The sequence below is a fragment of the Aquarana catesbeiana genome, linkage group LG09, assembly GCF_042186555.1.
Source record: "Aquarana catesbeiana isolate 2022-GZ linkage group LG09, ASM4218655v1, whole genome shotgun sequence".
Classification (NCBI taxonomy): domain Eukaryota; kingdom Metazoa; phylum Chordata; class Amphibia; order Anura; family Ranidae; genus Aquarana; species Aquarana catesbeiana.
The window spans coordinates 30,941,462-30,963,378 of NC_133332.1; the positions used below are offsets into that span (position 1 = coordinate 30,941,462).

General features: G+C 46.6%; 2 protein-coding genes across 3 annotated transcripts in view; both read right to left on the reverse strand.

Annotated features, from left to right (window-relative positions):
• The window catches only part of LOC141107465 (beta-1,3-galactosyltransferase 4-like), a 138,425-nt gene that overhangs the window by 76,579 nt on the left and 39,929 nt on the right, over positions 1–21,917 (reverse strand). The gene's annotated exons all lie outside the window — the stretch shown is intronic.
• Positions 19,072–21,653, reverse strand: LOC141107463 (beta-1,3-galactosyltransferase 4-like). The gene has a single exon (XM_073598202.1). The coding sequence runs from the start codon at positions 21,374–21,376 to the stop codon at positions 20,336–20,338; it is 1,041 nt and encodes a 346-aa protein (XP_073454303.1). The 5' UTR covers positions 21,377–21,653; the 3' UTR covers positions 19,072–20,335.

Consider the following 21,917-nt stretch of genomic DNA (forward strand, 5'->3'; position numbering starts at 1 on the left):
TGTATGTCAGGTAGGTCAGTGTATGTCAGGTAGGTCAGTGTAGGTCAGTGTATGTCAGGTAGGTCAGTGTGGGTCAGGTAGGTCAGTGTGGGTCAGGTAGGTCAGTGTGTGTGGGTCAGTGTATGTAGGTCAGTGTGGGTGAGGTAGGTCAGTGTGGGTCAGGTAGGTCAGTGTGTGTGGGCCAGTGTATGTAGGTCAGTGTGGGTCAGGAAGGTCAGTGTATGTCAGGTAGGTCAGTGTATGTAGGTCAGTGTGGGTCAGGTAGGTCAGTGTATGTAGGTCAGTGTGGGTCAGGTAGGTCAGTGTGGGTCAGTGTATGTCAGGTGGGTCAGGTAGGTCAGTGTATGTCAGGTAGGTCAGTGTGGGTCAGGTAGGTCAGTGTGTGTGGGTCAGTGTATGCAGGTCAGTGTGGGCCAGGTAGGTCAGTGTGGGTGGGTCACATAGGTCAGTGTGGGTCAGGTAGGTTAGTGTATGTAGGTCAGTGTGGGTCAGGTAGGTCAGTGCATGTAGGTCAGTGTGGGTCAGGTAGGTCAGTGTGTGTGGGTCAGTGTATGTAGGTCAGTGTGGGTCAGTGTAGGTGGGTCAGGTAGGTCAGTGTATGTCAGGTAGGTCAGTGTAGGTCAGTGTATGTCAGGTAGGTCAGTGTATGTAGGTCAGTGTAGGTCAGTGTGGGTCAGGTAGGTCAGTGTATGTAGGTCAGTGTATGTCAGGTAGGTCAGTATATGTAGGTCAGTGTATGTCAGGTAGGTCAGTGTATGTCAGGTAGGTCAGTGTGGGTCAGGTAGGTCAGTGTATGTAGGTCAGTGTATGTAGGTCAGTGCATGTCAGGTAGGTCAGTGTATGTAGGTCAGTGTATGTCAGGTAGATCAGTGTATGTAGGTCAGTGTGTGTCAGGTAGGTCAGTGTGGGTCAGGTAGGTTAGTGTGTGTCAGGTAGGTCAGTGTAGGTCAGTGTGGGTCAGGTAGGTCAGTGTGTGTGGGTCAGTGTATGTAGGTCAGTGTGGGTCTGGTAGGTCAGTGTGGGTCAGGTAGGTTAGTGTGTGTCAGGTAGGTCAGTGTAGGTCAGTGTGGGTCAGGTAGGTCAGTGTGTGTGGGTCAGTGTATGTAGGTCAGTGTGGGTCTGGTAGGTCAGTGTGGGTCAGGCAGGTCAGTGTAGGTCAGTATGGGTCAGGTAGCTCAGTGTATGTCAGGTAGGTCAGTGTATGTAGGTCAGTGTATGTCAGGTAGGTCAGTGTGGGTGGGTCAGTGTATGTAGGTCAGTGTGGGTCAGGTAGGTCAGTGTATGTCAGGTAGGTCAGTGTATGTAGGTCAGTGTATGTCAGGTAGGTCAGTGTGGGTGGGTCAGTGTATGTAGGTCAGTGTGGGTCAGGTAGGTCAGTGTGGGTCAGGTAGGTCTGGTGTATGTCAGGTAGGTCAGTGTGGGTCGGGTAGGTCAGTGTAGGTCAGTGTGGGTCAGGTAGGGCAGTGTGTGTGGGTCAGTGTATGTAGGTCAGTGTGGGTCAGGTAAGTCAGTGTATGTCAGGTAGGTCAGTGTGGGTGGGTCAGTGTATGTAGGTCAGTGTGGGTCAGGTAGGTCAGTGTGGGTCAGGTAGGTCAGGTAGGTCAGTGTATGTAGGTCAGTGTGGGTCAGTGTATGTCAGGTGGGTCAGGTAGGTCAGTGTATGTCAGGTTGGTCAGTGTGGGTCAGGTAGGTCAGTGTGGGTCAGGTAGGTCAGTGTGTGTGGGTCAGTGTATGCAGGTCAGTGTGGGCCAGGTAGGTCAGTGTGGGCCAGGTAGGTCAGTGTATGTCAGTGTGGGTCAGGTAGGTCAGTGTGGGTGGGTCACGTAGGTCAGCGTGGGTCAGGTAGGTCAGTGTATGTAGGTCAGTGTGGGTCAGGTAGGTCAGTGTATGTAGGTCAGTGTGGGTCAGGTAGGTCAGTGTGGGTCAGGTAGGTCAGTGTGTGTCAGGTAGGTCGGTGTGTATCAGGTAGGTCAGTGTATGTCATGTAGGTCAGTGTATGTCAGGTAGGTCAGTGTATGTAGGTCAGTGTATGTCAGGTAGGTCAGTGTGGGTGGGTCAGTGTATGTAGGTCAGTGTGGGTCAGGTAGGTCAGTGTGGGTCAGGTAGGTTAGTGTGGGTCAGGTAGGTCAGTGTATGTCAGGTAGGTCAGTGTGGGTCAGGTAGGTCAGTGTAGGTCAGGTAGGTCAGTGTGTGTGGGTCAGTGTATGTAGATCAGTGTGGGTCAGGTAATTCAGTGTATGTCAAGTAGGTCAGTGTGGGTGGGTCAGTGTATGTAGGTCAGTGTGGGTCAGGTAGGTCAGTGTGGGTCAGGTAGGTCAGTGTGGGTCAGGTAGGTCAGTGTATGTAGGTCAGTGTGGGTCAGGTAGGTCAGTGTATGTCAGGTAGGTCAGTGTGGGTCAGGTAGGTCAGTGTATGTAGGTCAGTGCATGTCAGGTAGATCAGTGTATGTAGGTCAGTGTGTGTCAGGTAGGTCAGTGTGGGTCAGGTAGGTTAGTGTGTGTCAGGTAGGTCAGTGTAGGTCAGGTAGGTCAGTGTGTGTGGGTCAGTGTATGTAGGTCAGTGTGGGTCTGGTAGGTCAGTGTGGGTCAGGTAGGTTAGTGTGTGTCAGGTAGGTCAGTGTAGGTCAGTGTGGGTCAGGTAGGTCAGTGTGTGTGGGTCAGTGTATGTAGGTCAGTGTGGGTCTGGTAGGTCAGTGTGGGTCAGGCAGGTCAGTGTAGGTCAATGTGGGTCAGGTAGCTCAGTGTATGTCAGGTAGGTCAGTGTATGTAGGTCAGTGTATGTCAGGTAGGTCAGTGTGGGTGGGTCAGTGTATGTAGGTCAGTGTGGGTCAGGCAGGTCAGTGTATGTCAGGTAGGTCAGTGTATGTAGGTCAGTGTATGTCAGGTAGGCCAGTGTGGGTGGGTCAGTGTATGTAGGTCAGTGTGGGTCAGGTAGGTCAGTGTGGGTCAGGTAGGTCTGGTGTATGTCAGGTAGGTCAGTGTGGGTCGGGTAGGTCAGTGTAGGTCAGTGTGGGTCAGGTAGGTCAGTGTGTGTGGGTCAGTGTATGTAGGTCAGTGTGGGTCAGGTAAGTCAGTGTATGTCAGGTAGGTCAGTGTGGGTGGGTCAGTGTATGTAGGTCATTGTGGGTCAGGTAGGTCAGTGTGGGTCAGGTAGGTCAGTGTATGTAGGTCAGTGTGGGTCAGTGTATGTCAGGTGGGTCAGGTAGGTCAGTGTGTGTGGGTCAGTGTATGTAGGTCAGTGTGGGTCAGTGTATGTCAGGTAGGTCAGTGTATGTAGGTCAGTGTGGGTCAGGTAGGTCAGTGTAGGTGGGTCAGGTAGGTCAGTGTATGTCAGGTAGGTCAGTGTATGTATGTCGGTGTATGTCAGGTAGGTCAGTGTATGTCAGGTAGGTCAGTGTAGGTCAGTGTATGTCAGGTAGGTCAGTGTGGGTCAGGTAGGTCAGTGTGGGTCAGGTAGGTCAGTGTGTGTGGGTCAGTGTATGTAGGTCAGTGTGGGTGAGGTAGGTCAGTGTGGGTCAGGTAGGTCAGTGTGTGTGGGCCAGTGTATGTAGGTCAGTGTGGGTCAGGAAGGTCAGTGTATGTCAGGTAGGTCAGTGTATGTAGGTCAGTGTGGGTCAGGTAGGTCAGTGTATGTAGGTCAGTGTGGGTCAGGTAGGTCAGTGTGGGTCAGTGTATGTCAGGTGGGTCAGGTAGGTCAGTGTATGTCAGGTAGGTCAGTGTGGGTCAGGTAGGTCAGTGTGTGTGGGTCAGTGTATGCAGGTCAGTGTGGGCCAGGTAGGTCAGTGTGGGTGGGTCACATAGGTCAGTGTGGGTCAGGTAGGTTAGTGTATGTAGGTCAGTGTGGGTCAGGTAGGTCAGTGCATATAGGTCAGTGTGGGTCAGGTAGGTCAGTGTGTGTGGGTCAGTGTATGTAGGTCAGTGTGGGTCAGGTAGGTCAGTGTATGTCAGGTAGGTCAGTGTATGTAGGTCAGTGTAGGTCAGTGTATGTCAGGTAGGTCAGTGTATGTAGGTCAGTGTAGGTCAGTGTGGGTCAGGTAGGTCAGTGTATGTAGGTCAGTGTATGTCAGGTAGGTCAGTATATGTAGGTCAGTGTATGTCAGGTAGGTCAGTGTATGTCAGGTAGGTCAGTGTGGGTCAGGTAGGTCAGTGTATGTAGGTCAGTGTATGTAGGTCAGTGCATGTCAGGTAGGTCAGTGTATGTAGGTCAGTGTATGTCAGGTAGATCAGTGTATGTAGGTCAGTGTGTGTCAGGTAGGTCAGTGTGGGTCAGGTAGGTTAGTGTGTGTCAGGTAGGTCAGTGTAGGTCAGTGTGGGTCAGGTAGGTCAGTGTGTGTGGGTCAGTGTATGTAGGTCAGTGTGGGTCTGGTAGGTCAGTGTGGGTCAGGTAGGTTAGTGTGTGTCAGGTAGGTCAGTGTAGGTCAGTGTGGGTCAGGTAGGTCAGTGTGTGTGGGTCAGTGTATGTAGGTCAGTGTGGGTCTGGTAGGTCAGTGTGGGTCAGGCAGGTCAGTGTAGGTCAGTATGGGTCAGGTAGCTCAGTGTATGTCAGGTAGGTCAGTGTATGTAGGTCAGTGTATGTCAGGTAGGTCAGTGTGGGTGGGTCAGTGTATGTAGGTCAGTGTGGGTCAGGTAGGTCAGTGTATGTCAGGTAGGTCAGTGTATGTAGGTCAGTGTATGTCAGGTAGGTCAGTGTGGGTGGGTCAGTGTATGTAGGTCAGTGTGGGTCAGGTAGGTCAGTGTGGGTCAGGTAGGTCTGGTGTATGTCAGGTAGGTCAGTGTGGGTCGGGTAGGTCAGTGTAGGTCAGTGTGGGTCAGGTAGGTCAGTGTGTGTGGGTCAGTGTATGTAGGTCAGTGTGGGTCAGGTAAGTCAGTGTATGTCAGGTAGGTCAGTGTGGGTGGGTCAGTGTATGTAGGTCAGTGTGGGTCAGGTAGGTCAGTGTGGGTCAGGTAGGTCAGTGTATGTAGGTCAGTGTGGGTCAGTGTATGTCAGGTGGGTCAGGTAGGTCAGTGTATGTCAGGTTTGTCAGTGTGGGTCAGGTAGGTCAGTGTGGGTCAGGTAGGTCAGTGTGTGTGGGTCAGTGTATGCAGGTCAGTGTGGGCCAGGTAGGTCAGTGTGGGCCAGGTAGGTCAGTGTATGTCAGTGTGGGTCAGGTAGGTCAGTGTGGGTGGGTCACGTAGGTCAGTGTGGGTCAGGTAGGTCAGTGTATGTAGGTCAGTGTGGGTCAGGTAGGTCAGTGTATGTAGGTCAGTGTGGGTCAGGTAGGTCAGTGTGGGTCAGGTAGGTCAGTGTGTGTCAGGTAGGTCGGTGTGTATCAGGTAGGTCAGTGTATGTCATGTAGGTCAGTGTATGTCAGGTAGGTCAGTGTATGTAGGTCAGTGTATGTCAGGTAGGTCAGTGTGGGTGGGTCAGTGTATGTAGGTCAGTGTGGGTCAGGTAGGTCAGTGTGGGTCAGGTAGGTTAGTGTGGGTCAGGTAGGTCAGTGTATGTCAGGTAGGTCAGTGTGGGTCAGGTAGGTCAGTGTAGGTCAGGTAGGTCAGTGTGTGTGGGTCAGTGTATGTAGATCAGTGTGGGTCAGGTAATTCAGTGTATGTCAAGTAGGTCAGTGTGGGTGGGTCAGTGTATGTAGGTCAGTGTGGGTCAGGTAGGTCAGTGTGGGTCAGGTAGGTCAGTGTGGGTCAGGTAGGTCAGTGTATGTAGGTCAGTGTGGGTCAGGTAGGTCAGTGTATGTCAGGTAGGTCAGTGTGGGTCAGGTAGGTCAGTGTATGTAGGTTAGTGCATGTCAGGTAGATCAGTGTATGTAGGTCAGTGTGTGTCAGGTAGGTCAGTGTGGGTCAGGTAGGTTAGTGTGGGTCAGGTAGGTCAGTGTAGGTCAGGTAGGTCAGTGTGTGTGGGTCAGTGTATGTAGGTCAGTGTGGGTCTGGTAGGTCAGTGTGGGTCAGGTAGGTTAGTGTGTGTCAGGTAGGTCAGTGTAGGTCAGTGTGGGTCAGGTAGGTCAGTGTGTGTGGGTCAGTGTATGTAGGTCAGTGTGGGTCTGGTAGGTCAGTGTGGGTCAGGCAGGTCAGTGTAGGTCAGTGTGGGTCAGGTAGCTCAGTGTATGTCAGGTAGGTCAGTGTATGTAGGTCAGTGTATGTCAGGTAGGTCAGTGTGGGTGGGTCAGTGTATGTAGGTCAGTGTGGGTCAGGCAGGTCAGTGTATGTCAGGTAGGTCAGTGTATGTAGGTCAGTGTATGTCAGGTAGGCCAGTGTGGGTGGGTCAGTGTATGTAGGTCAGTGTGGGTCAGGTAGGTCAGTGTGGGTCAGGTAGGTCTGGTGTATGTCAGGTAGGTCAGTGTGGGTCGGGTAGGTCAGTGTAGGTCAGTGTGGGTCAGGTAGGTCAGTGTGTGTGGGTCAGTGTATGTAGGTCAGTGTGGGTCAGGTAAGTCAGTGTATGTCAGGTAGGTCAGTGTGGGTGGGTCAGTGTATGTAGGTCATTGTGGGTCAGGTAGGTCAGTGTGGGTCAGGTAGGTCAGTGTATGTAGGTCAGTGTGGGTCAGTGTATGTCAGGTGGGTCAGGTAGGTCAGTGTATGTCAGGTAGGTCAGTGTGGGTCAGGTAGGTCAGTGTGGGTCAGGTAGGTCAGTGTGTGTGGGTCAGTGTATGCAGGTCAGTGTGGGCCAGGTAGGTCAGTGTGGGCCAGGTAGGTCAGTGTATGTCAGTGTGGGTCAGGTAGGTCAGTGTGGGTGGGTCACGTAGGTCAGTGTGGGTCAGGTAGGTCAGTGTATGTAGGTCAGTGTGGGTCAGGTAGGTCAGTGTATGTAGGTCAGTGTGGGTCAGGTAGGTCAGTGTGGGTCAGGTAGGTCAGTGTGTGTCAGGTAGGTCGGTGTGTATCAGGTAGGTCAGTGTATGTTATGTAGGTCAGTGTATGTCAGGTAGGTCAGTGTATGTAGGTCAGTGTATGTCAGGTAGGTGGGTCAGGTAGGTCAGTGTATGTCAGTGTGGGTCAGGTAGGTCAGTGTGGGTGGGTCACATAGGTCAGTGTGGGTCAGGTAGGTCAGTGTGTGTGGGTCAGTGTATGTAGGTCAGTGTGGGTCAGGTAGGTCAGTGTGGGTCAGGTAGCTCAGTGTGGGTGGGTCACGTAGGTCAGTGTGGGTCAGGTAGGTCAGTGTGTGTGGGTCAGTGTGTGTCAGGTAGGTCAGTGTATGTAGGTCAGTGTATGTCAGGTAGGTCAGTGTGGGTGGGTCAGTGTATGTAGGTCAGTGTGGGTCAGGTAGGTCTGGTGTATGTCAGGTAGGTCAGTGTGGGTCAGGTAGGTCAGTATGTGTGGGTCAGTGTATGTAGGTCAGTGTGGGTCAGGTAAGTCAGTGTATGTCAGGTAGGTCAGTGTGGGTGGGTCAGTGTATGTAGGTCAGTGTGGGTCAGGTAGGTCAGTGTGGGTCAGGTAGGTCAGTGTATGTAGGTCAGTGTATGTCAGGTAGGTCAGTGTGGGTCAGGTAGGTCAGTGTGTGTGGGTCAGTGTATGTAGGTCAGTGTGGGTCAGGTAGGTCAGTGTGTGTGGGTCAGTGTATGTAGGTCAGTGTGGGTCAGGTAGGTCAGTGTGGGTCAGTGTATGTCAGGTGGGTCAGGTAGGTCAGTGTATGTCAGGTAGGTCAGTGTGGGTCAGGTAGGTCAGTGTGTGTGGGTCAGTGTATGCAGGTCAGTGTATGCCAGGTAGGTCAGTGTATGCCAGGTAGGTCAGTGTATGTCAGTGTATGTCAGGTAAGTCAGTGTGGGTCAGGTAGGTCAGTGTGTGTGGGTGGGTCACGTAGGTCAGTGTGGGTCAGGTAGGTCAGTGTATGTAGGTCAGTGTGGGTCAGGCAGGTCAGTGTGTGTGGGTCAGTGTATGTAGGTCAGTGTGGGTCAGGTAGGTCAGTGTATGTAGGTCAGTGTGGGTCAGGCAGGTCAGTGTGTGTGGGTCAGTGTATGTAGGTCAGTGTGGGTCAGGTAGGTCAGTGTGTGTGGGTCAGTGTATGTAGGTCAGTGTGGGTCAGGTAGGTCAGTGTATGTCAGGTAGGTCAGTGTATGTAGGTCAGTGTGGGTCAGGTAGGTCAGTGTATGTCAGGTAGGTCAGTGTATGTAGGTCAGTGTGGGTCAGGTAGGTCAGTGTATGTAGGTCAGTGTGGGTCAGGTAGGTCAGTGTATGTAGGTCAGTGTATGTCAGGTAGGTCAGTGTATGTCAGGTAGGTCAGTGTATGTAGGTCAGTGTGGGTCAGGTAGGTCAGTGTATGTAGGTCAGTGTATGTCAGGTAGGTCAGTGTATGTCAGGTAGGTCAGTGTATGTAGGTCAGTGTGTATCAGGTAGGTCAGTGTATGTCAGGTAGGTCAGTGTATGTAGGTCAGTGCATGTCAGGTAGGTAGGTCAGTGTGTGTGTCAGGTAGGTCAGTGTATTTCAGGTAGGTCAGTGTGTGTAGGTCAGTGTGGGTCAGGTAGGTCAGTGTGGGTCAGGTAGGTCAGTGTATGTAGGTCAGTGTATGTCAGGTAAGTCAGTGTGTGTCAGTTAGGTAGGTCAGTTTAGTGGTCAGCATTGATGGGCACTGGTAAGCCAGGCAGCAACCAGCAAGTCAGCCTACCCCCCGCCACACAACCCCTCCGCCCAACCAAAAAAACCCAGCGCCACTAGAGGCCCCCCCCCCCGTGCCGGCCTTGGACTTCGGGCTGAAGCCCCTGGTCTTTTTGCCACCTGGCAACGCCCCTGAGATTGAGTATGACAAGATGAGAGGGGAACGTGATACATTATTAGAGCAGTTGAAGGGGGTACATCCTGTACATTCTCCAGATCTGTTTGTGAATGCAGATGGCACTTCTCTAGCAGTGGTGGTGAATTAGCTTCAAACTGTAGACATGTAAGTAGTGCTTTGTTTTAACTTCAAACAACGTTTCAGGACCTCGCTAATGAGATTTTATTGGAGAGTTTTTCAGATATTGCCGGAGATGCTCGTTTGCATGTGAATAGCAGAAGCACTAGAAGTGTTTGAAATTGCTGGCTAGTGGGGGAGAAACGCTGAATAGACAATATATCACATTTCAAGGAATTATAAAGAATTCATGGACTCTCTCAATATTCATCAAGCAATGGACCCTTTTTTTTTTTTTTTTTGAACATTCAAATTTTTATTTTCACTATGTTTTATTTCTTGAACTTTATCTTAAAACCAAAGAGAAGCATTTAAACCTAAAATAATTTTCATAACATCTGTACATATTACATAATGCGCATTGATCAATATATTTGACATCTAAGGTGAGATGCTGCACAATGGCTTGGCATAGCATAAATTATAGTATGTTGGGTGGTTTTCGTAGATTTATAAGAGGGGTGAGTGAAATTCATCACTCCAGTCATGATTTGAAACTTTGTTGAATCAGTTGTTTGTAATATGCTGAAGCCTATGACATATATGGATGAAAAAGACCTTTCTACCTTTCATGGCAAAAATACTGGCAAAAATTTCCACTGCCGCCTTGTCTGAACACATGATCTGATAAACACGGATGTCAAGCTGATACTATCTAAACCACCTTGTGGTCCCATTCAGGTGGAATTGTGGACTGGATGATCCAAGTAACTGCTCTATTGAAGGCAATGTGGGGTCAGCCTACAGCAAATTACAAAAGCAAATTGTGGCCGGCAATCAACTAATTCTGGTACTTGACAGGTACACAACAACAGGTCATCATTGCTCAAATAGGAAATCGAAAGAGGCAGATGTGAATTGTAAAACGCTTGCAAGATGGACTACAGCTTTAAGCTCATGAATGTCAAAGTGCAAGGAAATAGTTTGCAACTGCCGTGTCCAAAACTTTTGACCTTGAAAGTGAGTGCTGGTACATTGATGGTTCTTCTTACTATAAAGATGTAAGTAGAATGTTTGTGTAAAAGCATCTTTAACCACCTCAATACAGGGCACTTACACCCCCTTCCTGCCCAGACCAATTTTCAGCTTTCAGCGCTCTCATAGTTTGAATGACAATTACTCAGTCATGCAACACTGAACCCATATGAAACTTGCGTCTTTTTTTCACACATATAGAGCTTTCTTTTGGTGGTATTTAATCACTAGTGTTTTTTTTTTTATTTTTTGTGCTATAAATAAAAAAATGCCTTTTTCTTTGTTTTTGCCATAAAATTTTGCTAATTAGTAATTTTTCTTCATAAATTTTGGCCAAAATTTATACTGCTACATATCTTTGGTAAAAATAACCCAAATTAGTGTATATTATTTGGTCTTTGTGAAAGTTATAGAGTCTACAAACTATGGTGAAAAATCTCTGAAAATTGATCACATCTGATCGGGCCTTCAGTACATCAGGTGAATCTCATTTCTTGAGACACTAGCAAGTCAGGAAAGTACAAATACCTCCCAAATGACCCCTTTTTAGAAAGTAGACATTCCAAGGTATTAATTAAGTAGCGTGGTGAGTTTTTTTAAGTTGTCATTTTTTCCCACAATTCTTTGCAAAATGAAGATTTTTTTTATTTTTGATTTTTTTACAAAATTGTCATATTATCAGGTTATTTCTCACACACAGCATATGCATTAGAGGTCGACCGATATGGGGTTTTCTCTGGCCGATGCCGATATTTAGAAATCGCGGTGGCCGATGGCCGATATGTGATGCCGATTTTTTGGGCCGATATATTTGGCCGATTTTTTTTTTTTTCCCTTCATCTCATAAAATCTAACAGTTAGACCCCTTTCACACTGGGGCATTTTTCAGGCGCTTTTGGGCTAAAAAGAGCGCCTGTAAAGTGCCTGTAAAACGGCTCCCCTGCAGTCTCAGTGTGATATCCCGAGTGCTTTCACACTGAGGCGATGCGCTGGCAGGATGTAAAAAAAAGTCCTGCGAGCAGCATCTTTGGAGCAGTGTATACCGCTCCTCCACCACTTTTGCCCATTGAAATGAATGCGCACCACTGCCGAAGCGCCTGCAAAGCGTTTTGGCAGTGGCGCTTCAGGGGCGCATTTAACCCCTTCCTCGGCCGCTAGCTGGGTTATAAGCGCCCCGCTAGCAGCCGAATAGCACCTCTAAAATGATGGTAAAGCGCCGCTAAAGCTAGCAGCGTTTTACCATCAACTCCTGCCCACTCCAGTGTAAAAGCAGCCTTAAGTAATAAGTGATACAGAAAATTTTTTACATTTAAACATTAAACAAAACAAACCTCCAATCAGTTCACTTGTATGTATAATTTAGAAAAAAAAAAAAAAAAAACTATCTTAAATATTAAATACACAAAAACAGGTAATCAAAACTTTTGGACGAAAAAAAATGGGCTAACTTTACTGCTTAGTTTTTTTTTTAATTCATTACTGTATTTTTTTTTTTAAATTGCGTTTGAAAGACCGCTGCGCAAATACCATGTGACATAAAATATTGCAACAACCACCATTTTATTCCCTAGGGTCTCTGCTAAAAAAATATATATATATAATGTTTGGGGGTTCTAAGGGATTTTCTAGCAGAAAATACAGGATTTTTACCTGTAAGCAACAAGTGAGTGTCAGAAAAGATTTAGTCTTTAAATGGTTAAACTGAGAGCTTCTACACAGAGTTCAGTCTATTGATAAAAAGAACTTGAAAAGATACAATGTTTCTTCTTATCAGATTTGGCAGGCTGCCCAGAGGAGGAGAGAATCCTCTCCACAGGCAACTTGCATTGACTTCTATTATTTGCAAGTCACGGTTGAAGTTATAATCGGCCTTGTTTATCAGCACAATCGGCCGATGCCGATTAAGTAAAAAACGCCAAATATCGGCCGATATATCGGCCGGCCGATATATCGGTCGACCTCTAATATGCATACAACAAATTACACCCCAAAATACATTCTGCTACTCTTCCTGAGTATGGCGATACCACATGTGTGAGGCTTTTTACACAGCCTGGCCACATACAAAGGCCCAACATTGAAGTAGCACCTTCAGGCGTTCTACGAGCATAAATGACATATCTCATTTCTCAACCACCTATTACACTTTTGAAGGCCCTGGAGCACCAGGACAATGGAATTGCCCACAAAATGACCCCATTTTGGAAAGCAAACACGTATAATCTATGAGGCATAATGAGTCTTTTGAACGGTTCATTTTTTTCCAAAAGTTTTTGGAAAATGTGGGAAAAAAATGAAAACGCATTTTTTTTTTTCACACAAAGTTGTCCATTTATAAGATATTTCTAACACATAGCATGTATATAGCAAAAATTACATCCCAAAATACATTTCTGCTACTCTTCCCAAGTATGGCGATACCACATGTGTGAGACTTTTACACAGCCTGGCCACATACAGAGTACCTTCAGGCGTTCTAGGAGCATAAATTACACATATCATTTCATTCCTACCTATCACACTTTTGAAGGTCCTGGAGCACCAGGACAGTGGAATTACCCACAAAATGACCCCATTTTGGAAAGCAAACACCCCAACGTATATTCTATGAGGCATGGGCTGCAAACAGGTACTCGGGTACTCTGATGGGCTGCAGATAGGTACTCGGGTACTCTGAAGGGCGGTGACAGGTACTCAGGTACTTATATGGACTGTGACAGGTACTCAGGTACTTATATGGACTGTGACAGGTATTCGGGTACTCTGATGGACTGTGACAGGTACTCGGGTACTCTGATGGACTGTGACAGGTACTCAGGTACCCTGATGGACTGTGACAGGTACTCGGGTACTCTGATGGACTGTGACAGGTACTTTGATGGGTGGTGACAGGTACTATGATGGGTGATGACAGGTGTTGATGTACACTTTAAGCGGTAACGAGATGTTACCGCAATCTCCTTCTCACACATCGGTGTGTGATGAGGAGAACCCGGGAACATCTCGTTACCGCGGTTTGTTGACATTTAGTGATTGGCTGTGAAAGGATCACAGCCGATCACGTGGGTAAAAAGCCAGCCAATGGCTGTTTACCAGCATCGGTGACGAGCAGTGTTCCCGGGAACACGCCACCACCGACGTGCAAGTGCGGTGCGATCGCGCGCATGCACCCTGCACAGTGGGGTGGAACCATCTGTGATCGCCTCTGACTACATCACGGCCGATCACGTAGTAAATAGCCATGCCCAATGGCTGTTCACCCCCCTCGGTGGCGAGCGATGTCTCTGTGACATGCCGCCACCAAAGGAACAGGGATGTGCACGATCGCGCACATTCTCTTTTTAAAGGGGAGGCCGTCATATGATGCCCTCCCCAAACGAGAGCCACGCCGCCTGGCCATCATATGACAGCCGGCAAGCAGTTAAAAAAGAAAAGCTTGAGCCTGGAGATGAGAGAATCCTGGACTTACGTGGATTGTCGCTCCCAGAGCATACCAAGTTTACTTTCTGTGAGATGGTGAGAGATGTGATGAAGTCAGACCGAAGAATGGACTGTGATATCATCTCATCTTTGCGCAATATTCAAGATCTTGATGTGATTTAATAACGCCTAACAGCTATATGGGCCACTGATGTTTACCAAATCCTTTTCCAGTCATGGTCTAAAAGTTATATTATCTAATAACTGTTTCATGGGGATATTTTAGAGGCTGGTGAAGAGAGATGTAACCAGTTTCAACTTCATATGAGCCATCGTAAAGCATTCAGTACCTTAGCCACTTAATCCCCAGATCATTTTACTGCCCAAAGACCAGAGCACTTTTTGCGATTCGGCACTGCGAGGCTTTAACTGACAATTGCGTGGTGGTGAGACGTGGCTCCCAAACAAAATTGATGTCCTTTTTTTCTCACAAATAGAGCTTTCTTTTGGTGGTATTTGATCACCTCTGCGGTTTTTATTTTTTGCGCTATAAACAAAAAAAGAACGACAATTTGCCCAGCCGTGCCATTCTGCCGACGTATATGTACATGCGGCGGTCGGCAAGTGGTTAAATCATAATGATATTTTTGTTGTTTGATTTATGGGTCAGTTCTAGTAGTTAGAACCGACCCAAGTGGGGGTACATGTAGTGTGTTTTGTATAATGTATATATGTGTATGTATTTTATATATGGTGTTATATGTAGGAATTCTAGGACAAGTCCATTCTAGGCAGGCCACATTGGTATCTGTTAATCTAGTTACACATATCAAAGGGGACTTGTTGATATGCAAGAATACAGATTAGGAATGTAGACATTCCAGGACAAGTCCATTCTACACATCAAAAGGGTGTTAAGGTGGTATCTGTTAATCTAATTACACATATCAAAGGGGACAGATTAGTGACTTAGGGCAGTTTATGACTGCAGCTGAATATAACCTTGCGTTTAGTCTAGTGTCTCTGTGTGATTATGAAGGCACAGGTCTAGGAAACTTGGGACTCTGAAGGCTAGTATATTTACTAGCATTGCCATATTTACTCTGTTGGATTTTATCATCTGTTGCAAGACTTTGTTCTGTGTTGGAAGTCAATAAAGTGCATCTCTCTGGAAGAATTGGGTTACTGCGGAAGATTAATTAATTATCTACCCACTATACTATATCACTACACTGCGATCCATAGGGGAAGTACAGCCAAATGAGCTTTAAAGACCCCTGAGTGATAGTCTAAACAGGTCCCAAATCCAGTAATTAATCGATGCACACACAAAAAAAAAAAGAAAATCATCTTTCCTGACTAAGCCAAATCCTTAGTTTGCATCTCACCTGCTCCCCCTCCCAGACACTGCAGCTCACAATGGGAGGGTCACCCGATCCACAAACGGATGGAAAAGTAGGTTTTTCCTCCATTACACTTTTTCGGATCGGAGCGGTCGGATGTCAGCGGACATGTCACCGCTGACATCCGACGCTCCATAGAGGTCTATGGAGGGTCCATTTAGGTCAGCCTAAAAAATTGACAGGTGGACCTGAACAGATCGTTCGCGTGAAAGAGCCCTTAAGCAGCGCTAAAACAATAAAAGCACATTAAATCTAATGATAGTGTGTGAATCCAGGTGATGAATAATTCAGAATATCAGTGTGACAATTCATATAAAAAACATCAGCTGTTTAGACGTTCGACCATCATCACACCATGTGAATTCCGCTTCCTTTAGGAGTTGCACTCAATGAAATCCAAATAAACAATCACCTTTGTATAATATGTTCAGCCTTTGCAATCAATGCCAAAAGGACATCAGCCCGGAACTCCAATATTGATCAACCAGAAGGATATTGAATGTTCTGATTCTGTGGATCGCCCAGACCAAACAAGCCACAATCCTTTCATACAGCTCGGGCATAAGGAAGGGAAAAAAAAGTCCTGCTAGCAGCATCTTTGGAGCGGTGAAGGAGCGGTGTATACACCGCTCCTGTCTGTTGAATTCAATGGGGCAGTGCGGCTATAGCGCCGGCATAGCACCGGCATAGCGCTGCTGCAGCAGCAGCGCTATGCGGTGGTTTTAACCTTTTCTCGGCTGCTAGCAGGGGATGAAAGCACCCCGCTAGCGGCCGAATAGCGCCGCGAAATTGGCGCTAAAGCTAAAGCTAAAAATAGCAGCGTTTTACCGCCGCAGCCCCCGCCCCAGTGTGAAAGGGGTCTTATATCTAAGCGCTGGATAAGTGACCCTGTTTACTTCCCTTGGTTTTATAATTCTAATAGTCTTAGTGGTTCAGTAAAGAAATGTAAACTTCAGCAGTTGGGGTGTCTGAAGCTGCCCAAGATATTTCACACAGGGATAAAAAATAAAAAAAAAGAGCTTGATGTATGAAAAAAAATAGTCTGTTGCTAGCAGGAACCATGCAAAGGTAGAAGAATATTCTGGCAGCCGCAAACCATTCCCAATTATAGGATCACCAGATAAAAGCAGCCTCAGCTCGCTCCACGGTCCCAACATGTTTCGCGGAACAAAACACATTGGAGGCGTAGCTTGGACGGAGCAAGCTGAGGCTTGTTTTTATTTAATTACATTTTTTGTTAGAATGCAATTAATAAGAACAATAGTCACAAGATTTGGCTGACAAGTTAACCACTTACCCACTGGGCACTTAAACCCCCTTCCTAACCAGACCAATTTTCAGCTTTCGGTGCATTCATATTTTGAATGACAATTACTCAGTCATGCAACACTGTACCTATATGACATTTTTGTCCTTTTATTCCACACAAATACAGCTTTCTTTTGGTGGTATTTAATCACTGCTGGGTTTTTTATTTTTTGCAGTATAAAAGAAAAAAGACCGAAAATTCTGTAAAGAAAAAGCATTTGTCTTTGTTTCTGTTATAAAATGTTGCAAATTAGTAATTTTTCTTCATATATTTTGGCAAACATTTATACTGCTACATACAGCGGGGACGGAAAGTATTCAGTCCCCTTTAAATTTTTCACTCTTTGTTATATTGCAGCCATTTGCTAAAATCATTTAAGTTCATTTTTTTCCTCATTAATGTACACACAGCACCCCATATTGACAGAAAAACACAGGATTGTTGACATTTTCCAGATTTATTACAAAAGAAAAAGTGAAATATCACATGGTCCTAAGTATTCAGACCCTTTGCTGTGACACTCATATATTTAACTCAGGTGCTGTACATTTCTTCTGATCATCCTTGAGATGATTCTACACCTTCATTTGAGTCCAGCTGTGTTTGATTATAATTGATTGGACTTGATTAGGAAAGCCACACACCTGTCTATATAAGACCTTACAGCTCACAGTGCATGTCAGAGCAAATGAGAATCATGAGGTCAAAGGAACTGCCTGAAGAGCTCAGAGACAGAATTGTGGCAAGGCATAGATCTGGCCAAGGTTACAAAAAATTTCTGCTGCACTTAAGGTTCCTAAGAGCACAGTGGCCTCCATAATCCTTAAATGGAAGACATTTGGGACGACCAGAACCCTTCCTAGAGCTGACCTTCTGGCCAAACTGAGTTATCAGGGGAGAAGAGCCTTGGTGAGAGAGGTAAAGAAGAACCCAAAGATCACTGTGGCTGAGCTCCAGAGATGCAGTCGGGAGCCCGCATGGAGTTTGCTAAAAAACACCTGAAGGACTCCAAGATGGTGAGAAATTAGATTCTCTGGTCTGATGAGACCAAGATGGAACTTTTTGGCCTTAATTCTAAGCGGTATGTGTGCAGAAAACCAGGCACATCACCTGTCCAATACAGTCCCAACAGTGAAGCATGGTGGTGGCAGCATCATGCTGTGAGGGTGTTTTTCAGCTGCAGGGACAGGATGACTGGTTGCAATCGAGGGAAAGATGAATGCGGCCAAGTACAGGGATATCCTGGACGGAAACCTTCTCCAGAGTGCTCAGGACCTCAGCCTGGGCCGAAGGTTTACCTTCCAATAAGACAATGACCCTAAGCACACAGCTAAAATAAGGAAGGAGTGGCTTCACAACAACTCCGTGACTGTTCTTGAATGGCCCAGCCAGAGCCCTGACTTAAAACCAATTGAGCATCTCTGGAGAGACCTAAAAATGGCTGTCCACCAAAGTTTACCATCTAACCTGACAGAACTGGAGAGGATCTGCAAAGAGGAATGGCAGAGGATCCCCAAATCCAGGTGTGAAAAACTTGTTGCATCTTTCCCCAAAAGACTCATGGCTGTATTAGATCAAAAGGGTGCTTCTACTAAATACTGAGCAAAGGGTCTGAATACTTAGGACCATGTGATATTTCAGTTTTTCTTTTTTAATAAATCTGCAAAAATGTCAACAATTCTGTGTTTTTCTGTCAATATGGCGTGCTGTGTGTACATTAATGAGGAAAAAAATTAACTTAAATGAGTTTAGCAAATGGCTGCAATATAACAAAGAGTGAAAAATTTAAGGGGGTCTGAATACTTTCCATCCCCACTGTATCTTTGGTAAAAATAACCCAAATTGGTGTATATTATTTGGCCTTTTTGAAAGTTATAGAGTCCACAAGCTATTGTGTCAATCTCTGAAAATTGATCACACCTGATGCACTGACGGCCTATCTCATTTCTTGAGACCCTAACAAGCCAGGAAAGTACAAATATATATTTTTGGAAACTAGATATTCCAATGTATTTAGTTAGAGGCATGGTGAGTTTTTTAAGTTGTAATTTTTTCCACAATTCTTTGCAAAAAATCAAGATTTTCTTTTCTTTTTCACAAAATTGTTATATTAGCAGGTTATTTCTCACACACAGCATATGCATAGCACAAATTACACCCCAAACACATTCTACTATTCCTCCCGAGGCGATACCACATGTGTGAGACCTTTACACAGCGTGGCCACATACAGAGGCCTAACATTCAGGGAGCACCATCAGGCGTTCTTGGAGCATAAATTACACATATAATTTCTTGACTACCTCTTGCACTTTTGAAGGCCCTGGAGAACCAGGACAATGGAAACGCCCCAATTTGGAAAGAAAACACCCCAATGTATAATCTATGAGTCTTTTGAAAATGTCATTTTTTTCTACAAGTTTTTGGAAAATGTGTAAAGAAAATGAAAACGCATTATTATTTTTTTTTTACACAATGTTGTCCATTTACACAATGTTTCTAACACATAGCATGAACATACCAAAAATTACACCCCAAAATAGATTCTCCTACTCCTCCTGAGTACTGCGATACCACATGTGTGAGACTTTTCCACAGCGTGGCCACATAGAGAGGCCCAACATGCAGGGAGCACCGTCAGGTGTTCTAGGGGCATAAGTTTCAAATCTAATTTGGACTACCTATTACACTTTTGTGAGGCGCTCTAGTGGCATGGATAAGCATGAATGGGGATGGATGAGCCGTGGCTGGGGATAGCCGAGTATGGATGGGATGACTGAGCATGAATGAGTATAACTGAGTATGGCCAGGTACGGCTTAGTACAGCTGAGTATAGATGGGATGGCTGGGTACGGCTGAGTATGGCTGAGTATAGATGGGATGGTTGGGTACGACTGAGTATGGCTGGGTATGACTGAGTACGGCTGAGTACGGTTGAGTATAGATGGGTGTGGATGGGGGTGAATGGGATGGTTAAGCATGGATGGATGGATGAGTATGCTGAGTATGGATGGGTGAGCATGGATGTATGGCCAGGTACGGCTGAGTATGGCTAGGTATAGATGGGATGGCTGGGTACAGCTGGGTACGACTGAGAATGGCTGAGTACGACTGGGTATAGATGGGATGGCTGAGTATGGCTGGGTATGATTGAGTACGGCTGAGTACTGCTGCGTATGAATGGGTATGGTTAATTATGGATGGGGGTGGATGGGATGGCTAAGCACGGATGTATGGATGACTGAGCATGGATGGATGGATAAGTATGCTGAATATGGATGTGTATGGATGGGTGAGCATGGATGGATGGATGAGTATGGGTGGGTATGCTGAGCATAGATGGGGGAGCATGAATGGCTGAGTATGCTGAGTATGGATGGGTGAGCATGGAAGGATGGATGAGTATGCTGAGCATGGATGGATGGATGAGTATGCTGAGTATGGACAGGTGAGCATGGAAGGATGGATGAGTATGCTGAGTATGGATGGGTGAGCATAGATGAGTATGCTGAGCATGTATGGCTGATTATGGATGGATGGCTGGAATGGGCACATATCAGCACTGTTGGCACTACACATCCAGCCCACAGCGCTGCTGCCACCGTTCTCTCCCCTCTCCCCTCACACTGTACAAAGAGGGGAGAGAGGAACCCGATGTGATGCCGGTTTGTTTACAAGTGATTGCTCCGTCATTTAACGGAGCGTTCACGTGCTAAACAGCCGCCATTAGCAGATATTCCTGGGTACGTGCCCCAGGGGGCGCGCGAGAGCGGGATTCTAGGAGGACGTCAATGTAGGCATCCCAGAGTTATCGAGCCGCGCTGTAACTATCATTCGGCTATAGCGCGGTCGGCAAACAGTTAAGTAAAGAAAGACAGTATACAGTATGTTGGTATAAGCTGAACAGGAGCCTAGCAGCGCATTCTAGTGTGCATTGAGTCAGGATGGACCCACTCCCAGCCTGCACCCTCACAGAGGCTTCCCCCACATAGGACGATGGTTGCCTGAGCGGGATCCCCAAGTAATATTCCAGTTAGCAACAACCATATTTCTTATACCTTGCGGAGTTTAAAAAAAGGAATGGGAAATTGTAAATGGCAGCTGCCAATCAAGATACTCTTATCAAATATTGTTATACAGATAATCAGGAGCTGGTCTGCTGAAATTAGAAGCCATCTGAAGGCTTTCAGGGAGTGAACATATTTCTCATCTATAACAGAAAAGGTTCCAAAAAGTTAGCTGCCAACGTAGGTGCCTTGCTTACATCGTTTCAGGGATTCAGTTGGTCCAGGGCAAAGAAATAATCATAACCCCAATACCAATAAGACATATTTCCAACTTGTTAACTGGCTCCATTTTCTTCTAGATCCAAAGGCTGCCAAATGTCTTGCAGAAGAGTAGGGTTAGCGGGGGACACCAGTGGCCTCCTTCCTCATTCAGCATATTCCAGGCCTCCTGCATGCCACGAGGTGTAATTTGGTGGGAGGTAAACATGGTCCGGTAGCAGCAACTATTGTGCAGGATGGATTTAGCACCTGAAAACTTAGCAACATGTCGGGGGGCAATACCAGCTGCCTTTGCCAAGATGCCAGTGTAAACATCCTCAACTGCAGGCCAAGGGCCATTGCCAGCTTCCTGCAAAAGGTGACGAGCTGCTCCAAGAGACAAAATGTAGCCGGCGCCATCACAATATGGGGGGTAATGGTCTCCGGCATAAAGCTCATGTGACACATAGTGCCGCTTCTCTGGATCCCAAAAGGCACGGACATACCAGTTTATCCAGCCAAGATACTGGAGTTCCTGGTGCTTCTCCTTCAAAAAGGCTGACAGTGCCAGAGTGTTTATAAAGACATCGTCATCGGTCTTGAGCAAAAACCGAGCACCTTGGCACTTCTTCAAAGCCCATACCATTCCAGTCAGAGTTTTTAGTGTCAGGTTCCGGTAAGAGTCTGTGAAGTTGGCTTGAATGATGTCTCCATGAGCGACTGCCTCATGCACCAAGGCTGACCTCTCTTCTGCTTTATCAGGAACCGCCAAGACGAATAGAGTCAGAGATGAAGAAGATGTGGCAGAGAAGAGACTCCCCCAAGTTTTCCGGATTGCATCTCTCCTATCTCTATGGGAAGGAGCACTGGAGACTAAGACAAGGAGTAAGGGTGGTGGAGAGCAAGCATTGGCAGGAAAGAGCAGGAAAGGTGGCAAAGGGATGCTGGCAAGTCGAGAAGAGGAAAGCTGAGAAGGGTTTGGGTAGAAGATGGGCAGTGCCCGAGACAAACACTCTTCCAGATATGGGGAAAGAGACAGAAATAGCAGCAGCAGAAGTGAAGAGATAAGAAGAAACATAGAAGAGCAGCGCCATCTATGAATGCAGAACAAGCGCAGGCAAAAACCAATTGGTCGCATGATGTGAAGAGCTGGATACTTCCCAGTTCTCTAAGCTCTGCTATGTGATCCTAGCAGAATGCAACCGGCTTACTCTTCACCTGGGTTCTTTAGGTGGTGACTTGCGATCTCATCCTATCAGGACTCAGCTGTTGTCTTTGTCTGCTTGGCAGAAGATTGAGAGGTGGGATTTGGGCTTTGTTTTATGAAGAACAGGTTAAGTGCATGGATATCCAGAGGTGGGTGTTCACGTCTTGAGCAATTCTGAGCTAATATGTATTTCATAATCACGGGCTGCATTCCAGTAGACAAGACAACACATGGGTGATAAATGTGTAGGTGGGGTTTGGAGTATCAGACAGACAGAAAGATAAGTTGAAGAGTAAAAGAAAAAAAGAAAGTTGGTCCTTGATATCAGTTGCGGGTCACAGAAAAAAAAAAAAAAAAACTTTTTGTCTAAGGACCCAATACCAACAAGACACATTTGCAACTTGTTAATTTGCTCCATTTTCTCCTTGAACCAAAGGCTGCCCAAATGTCCTGCAGAAGAGTAGGGTTAGCG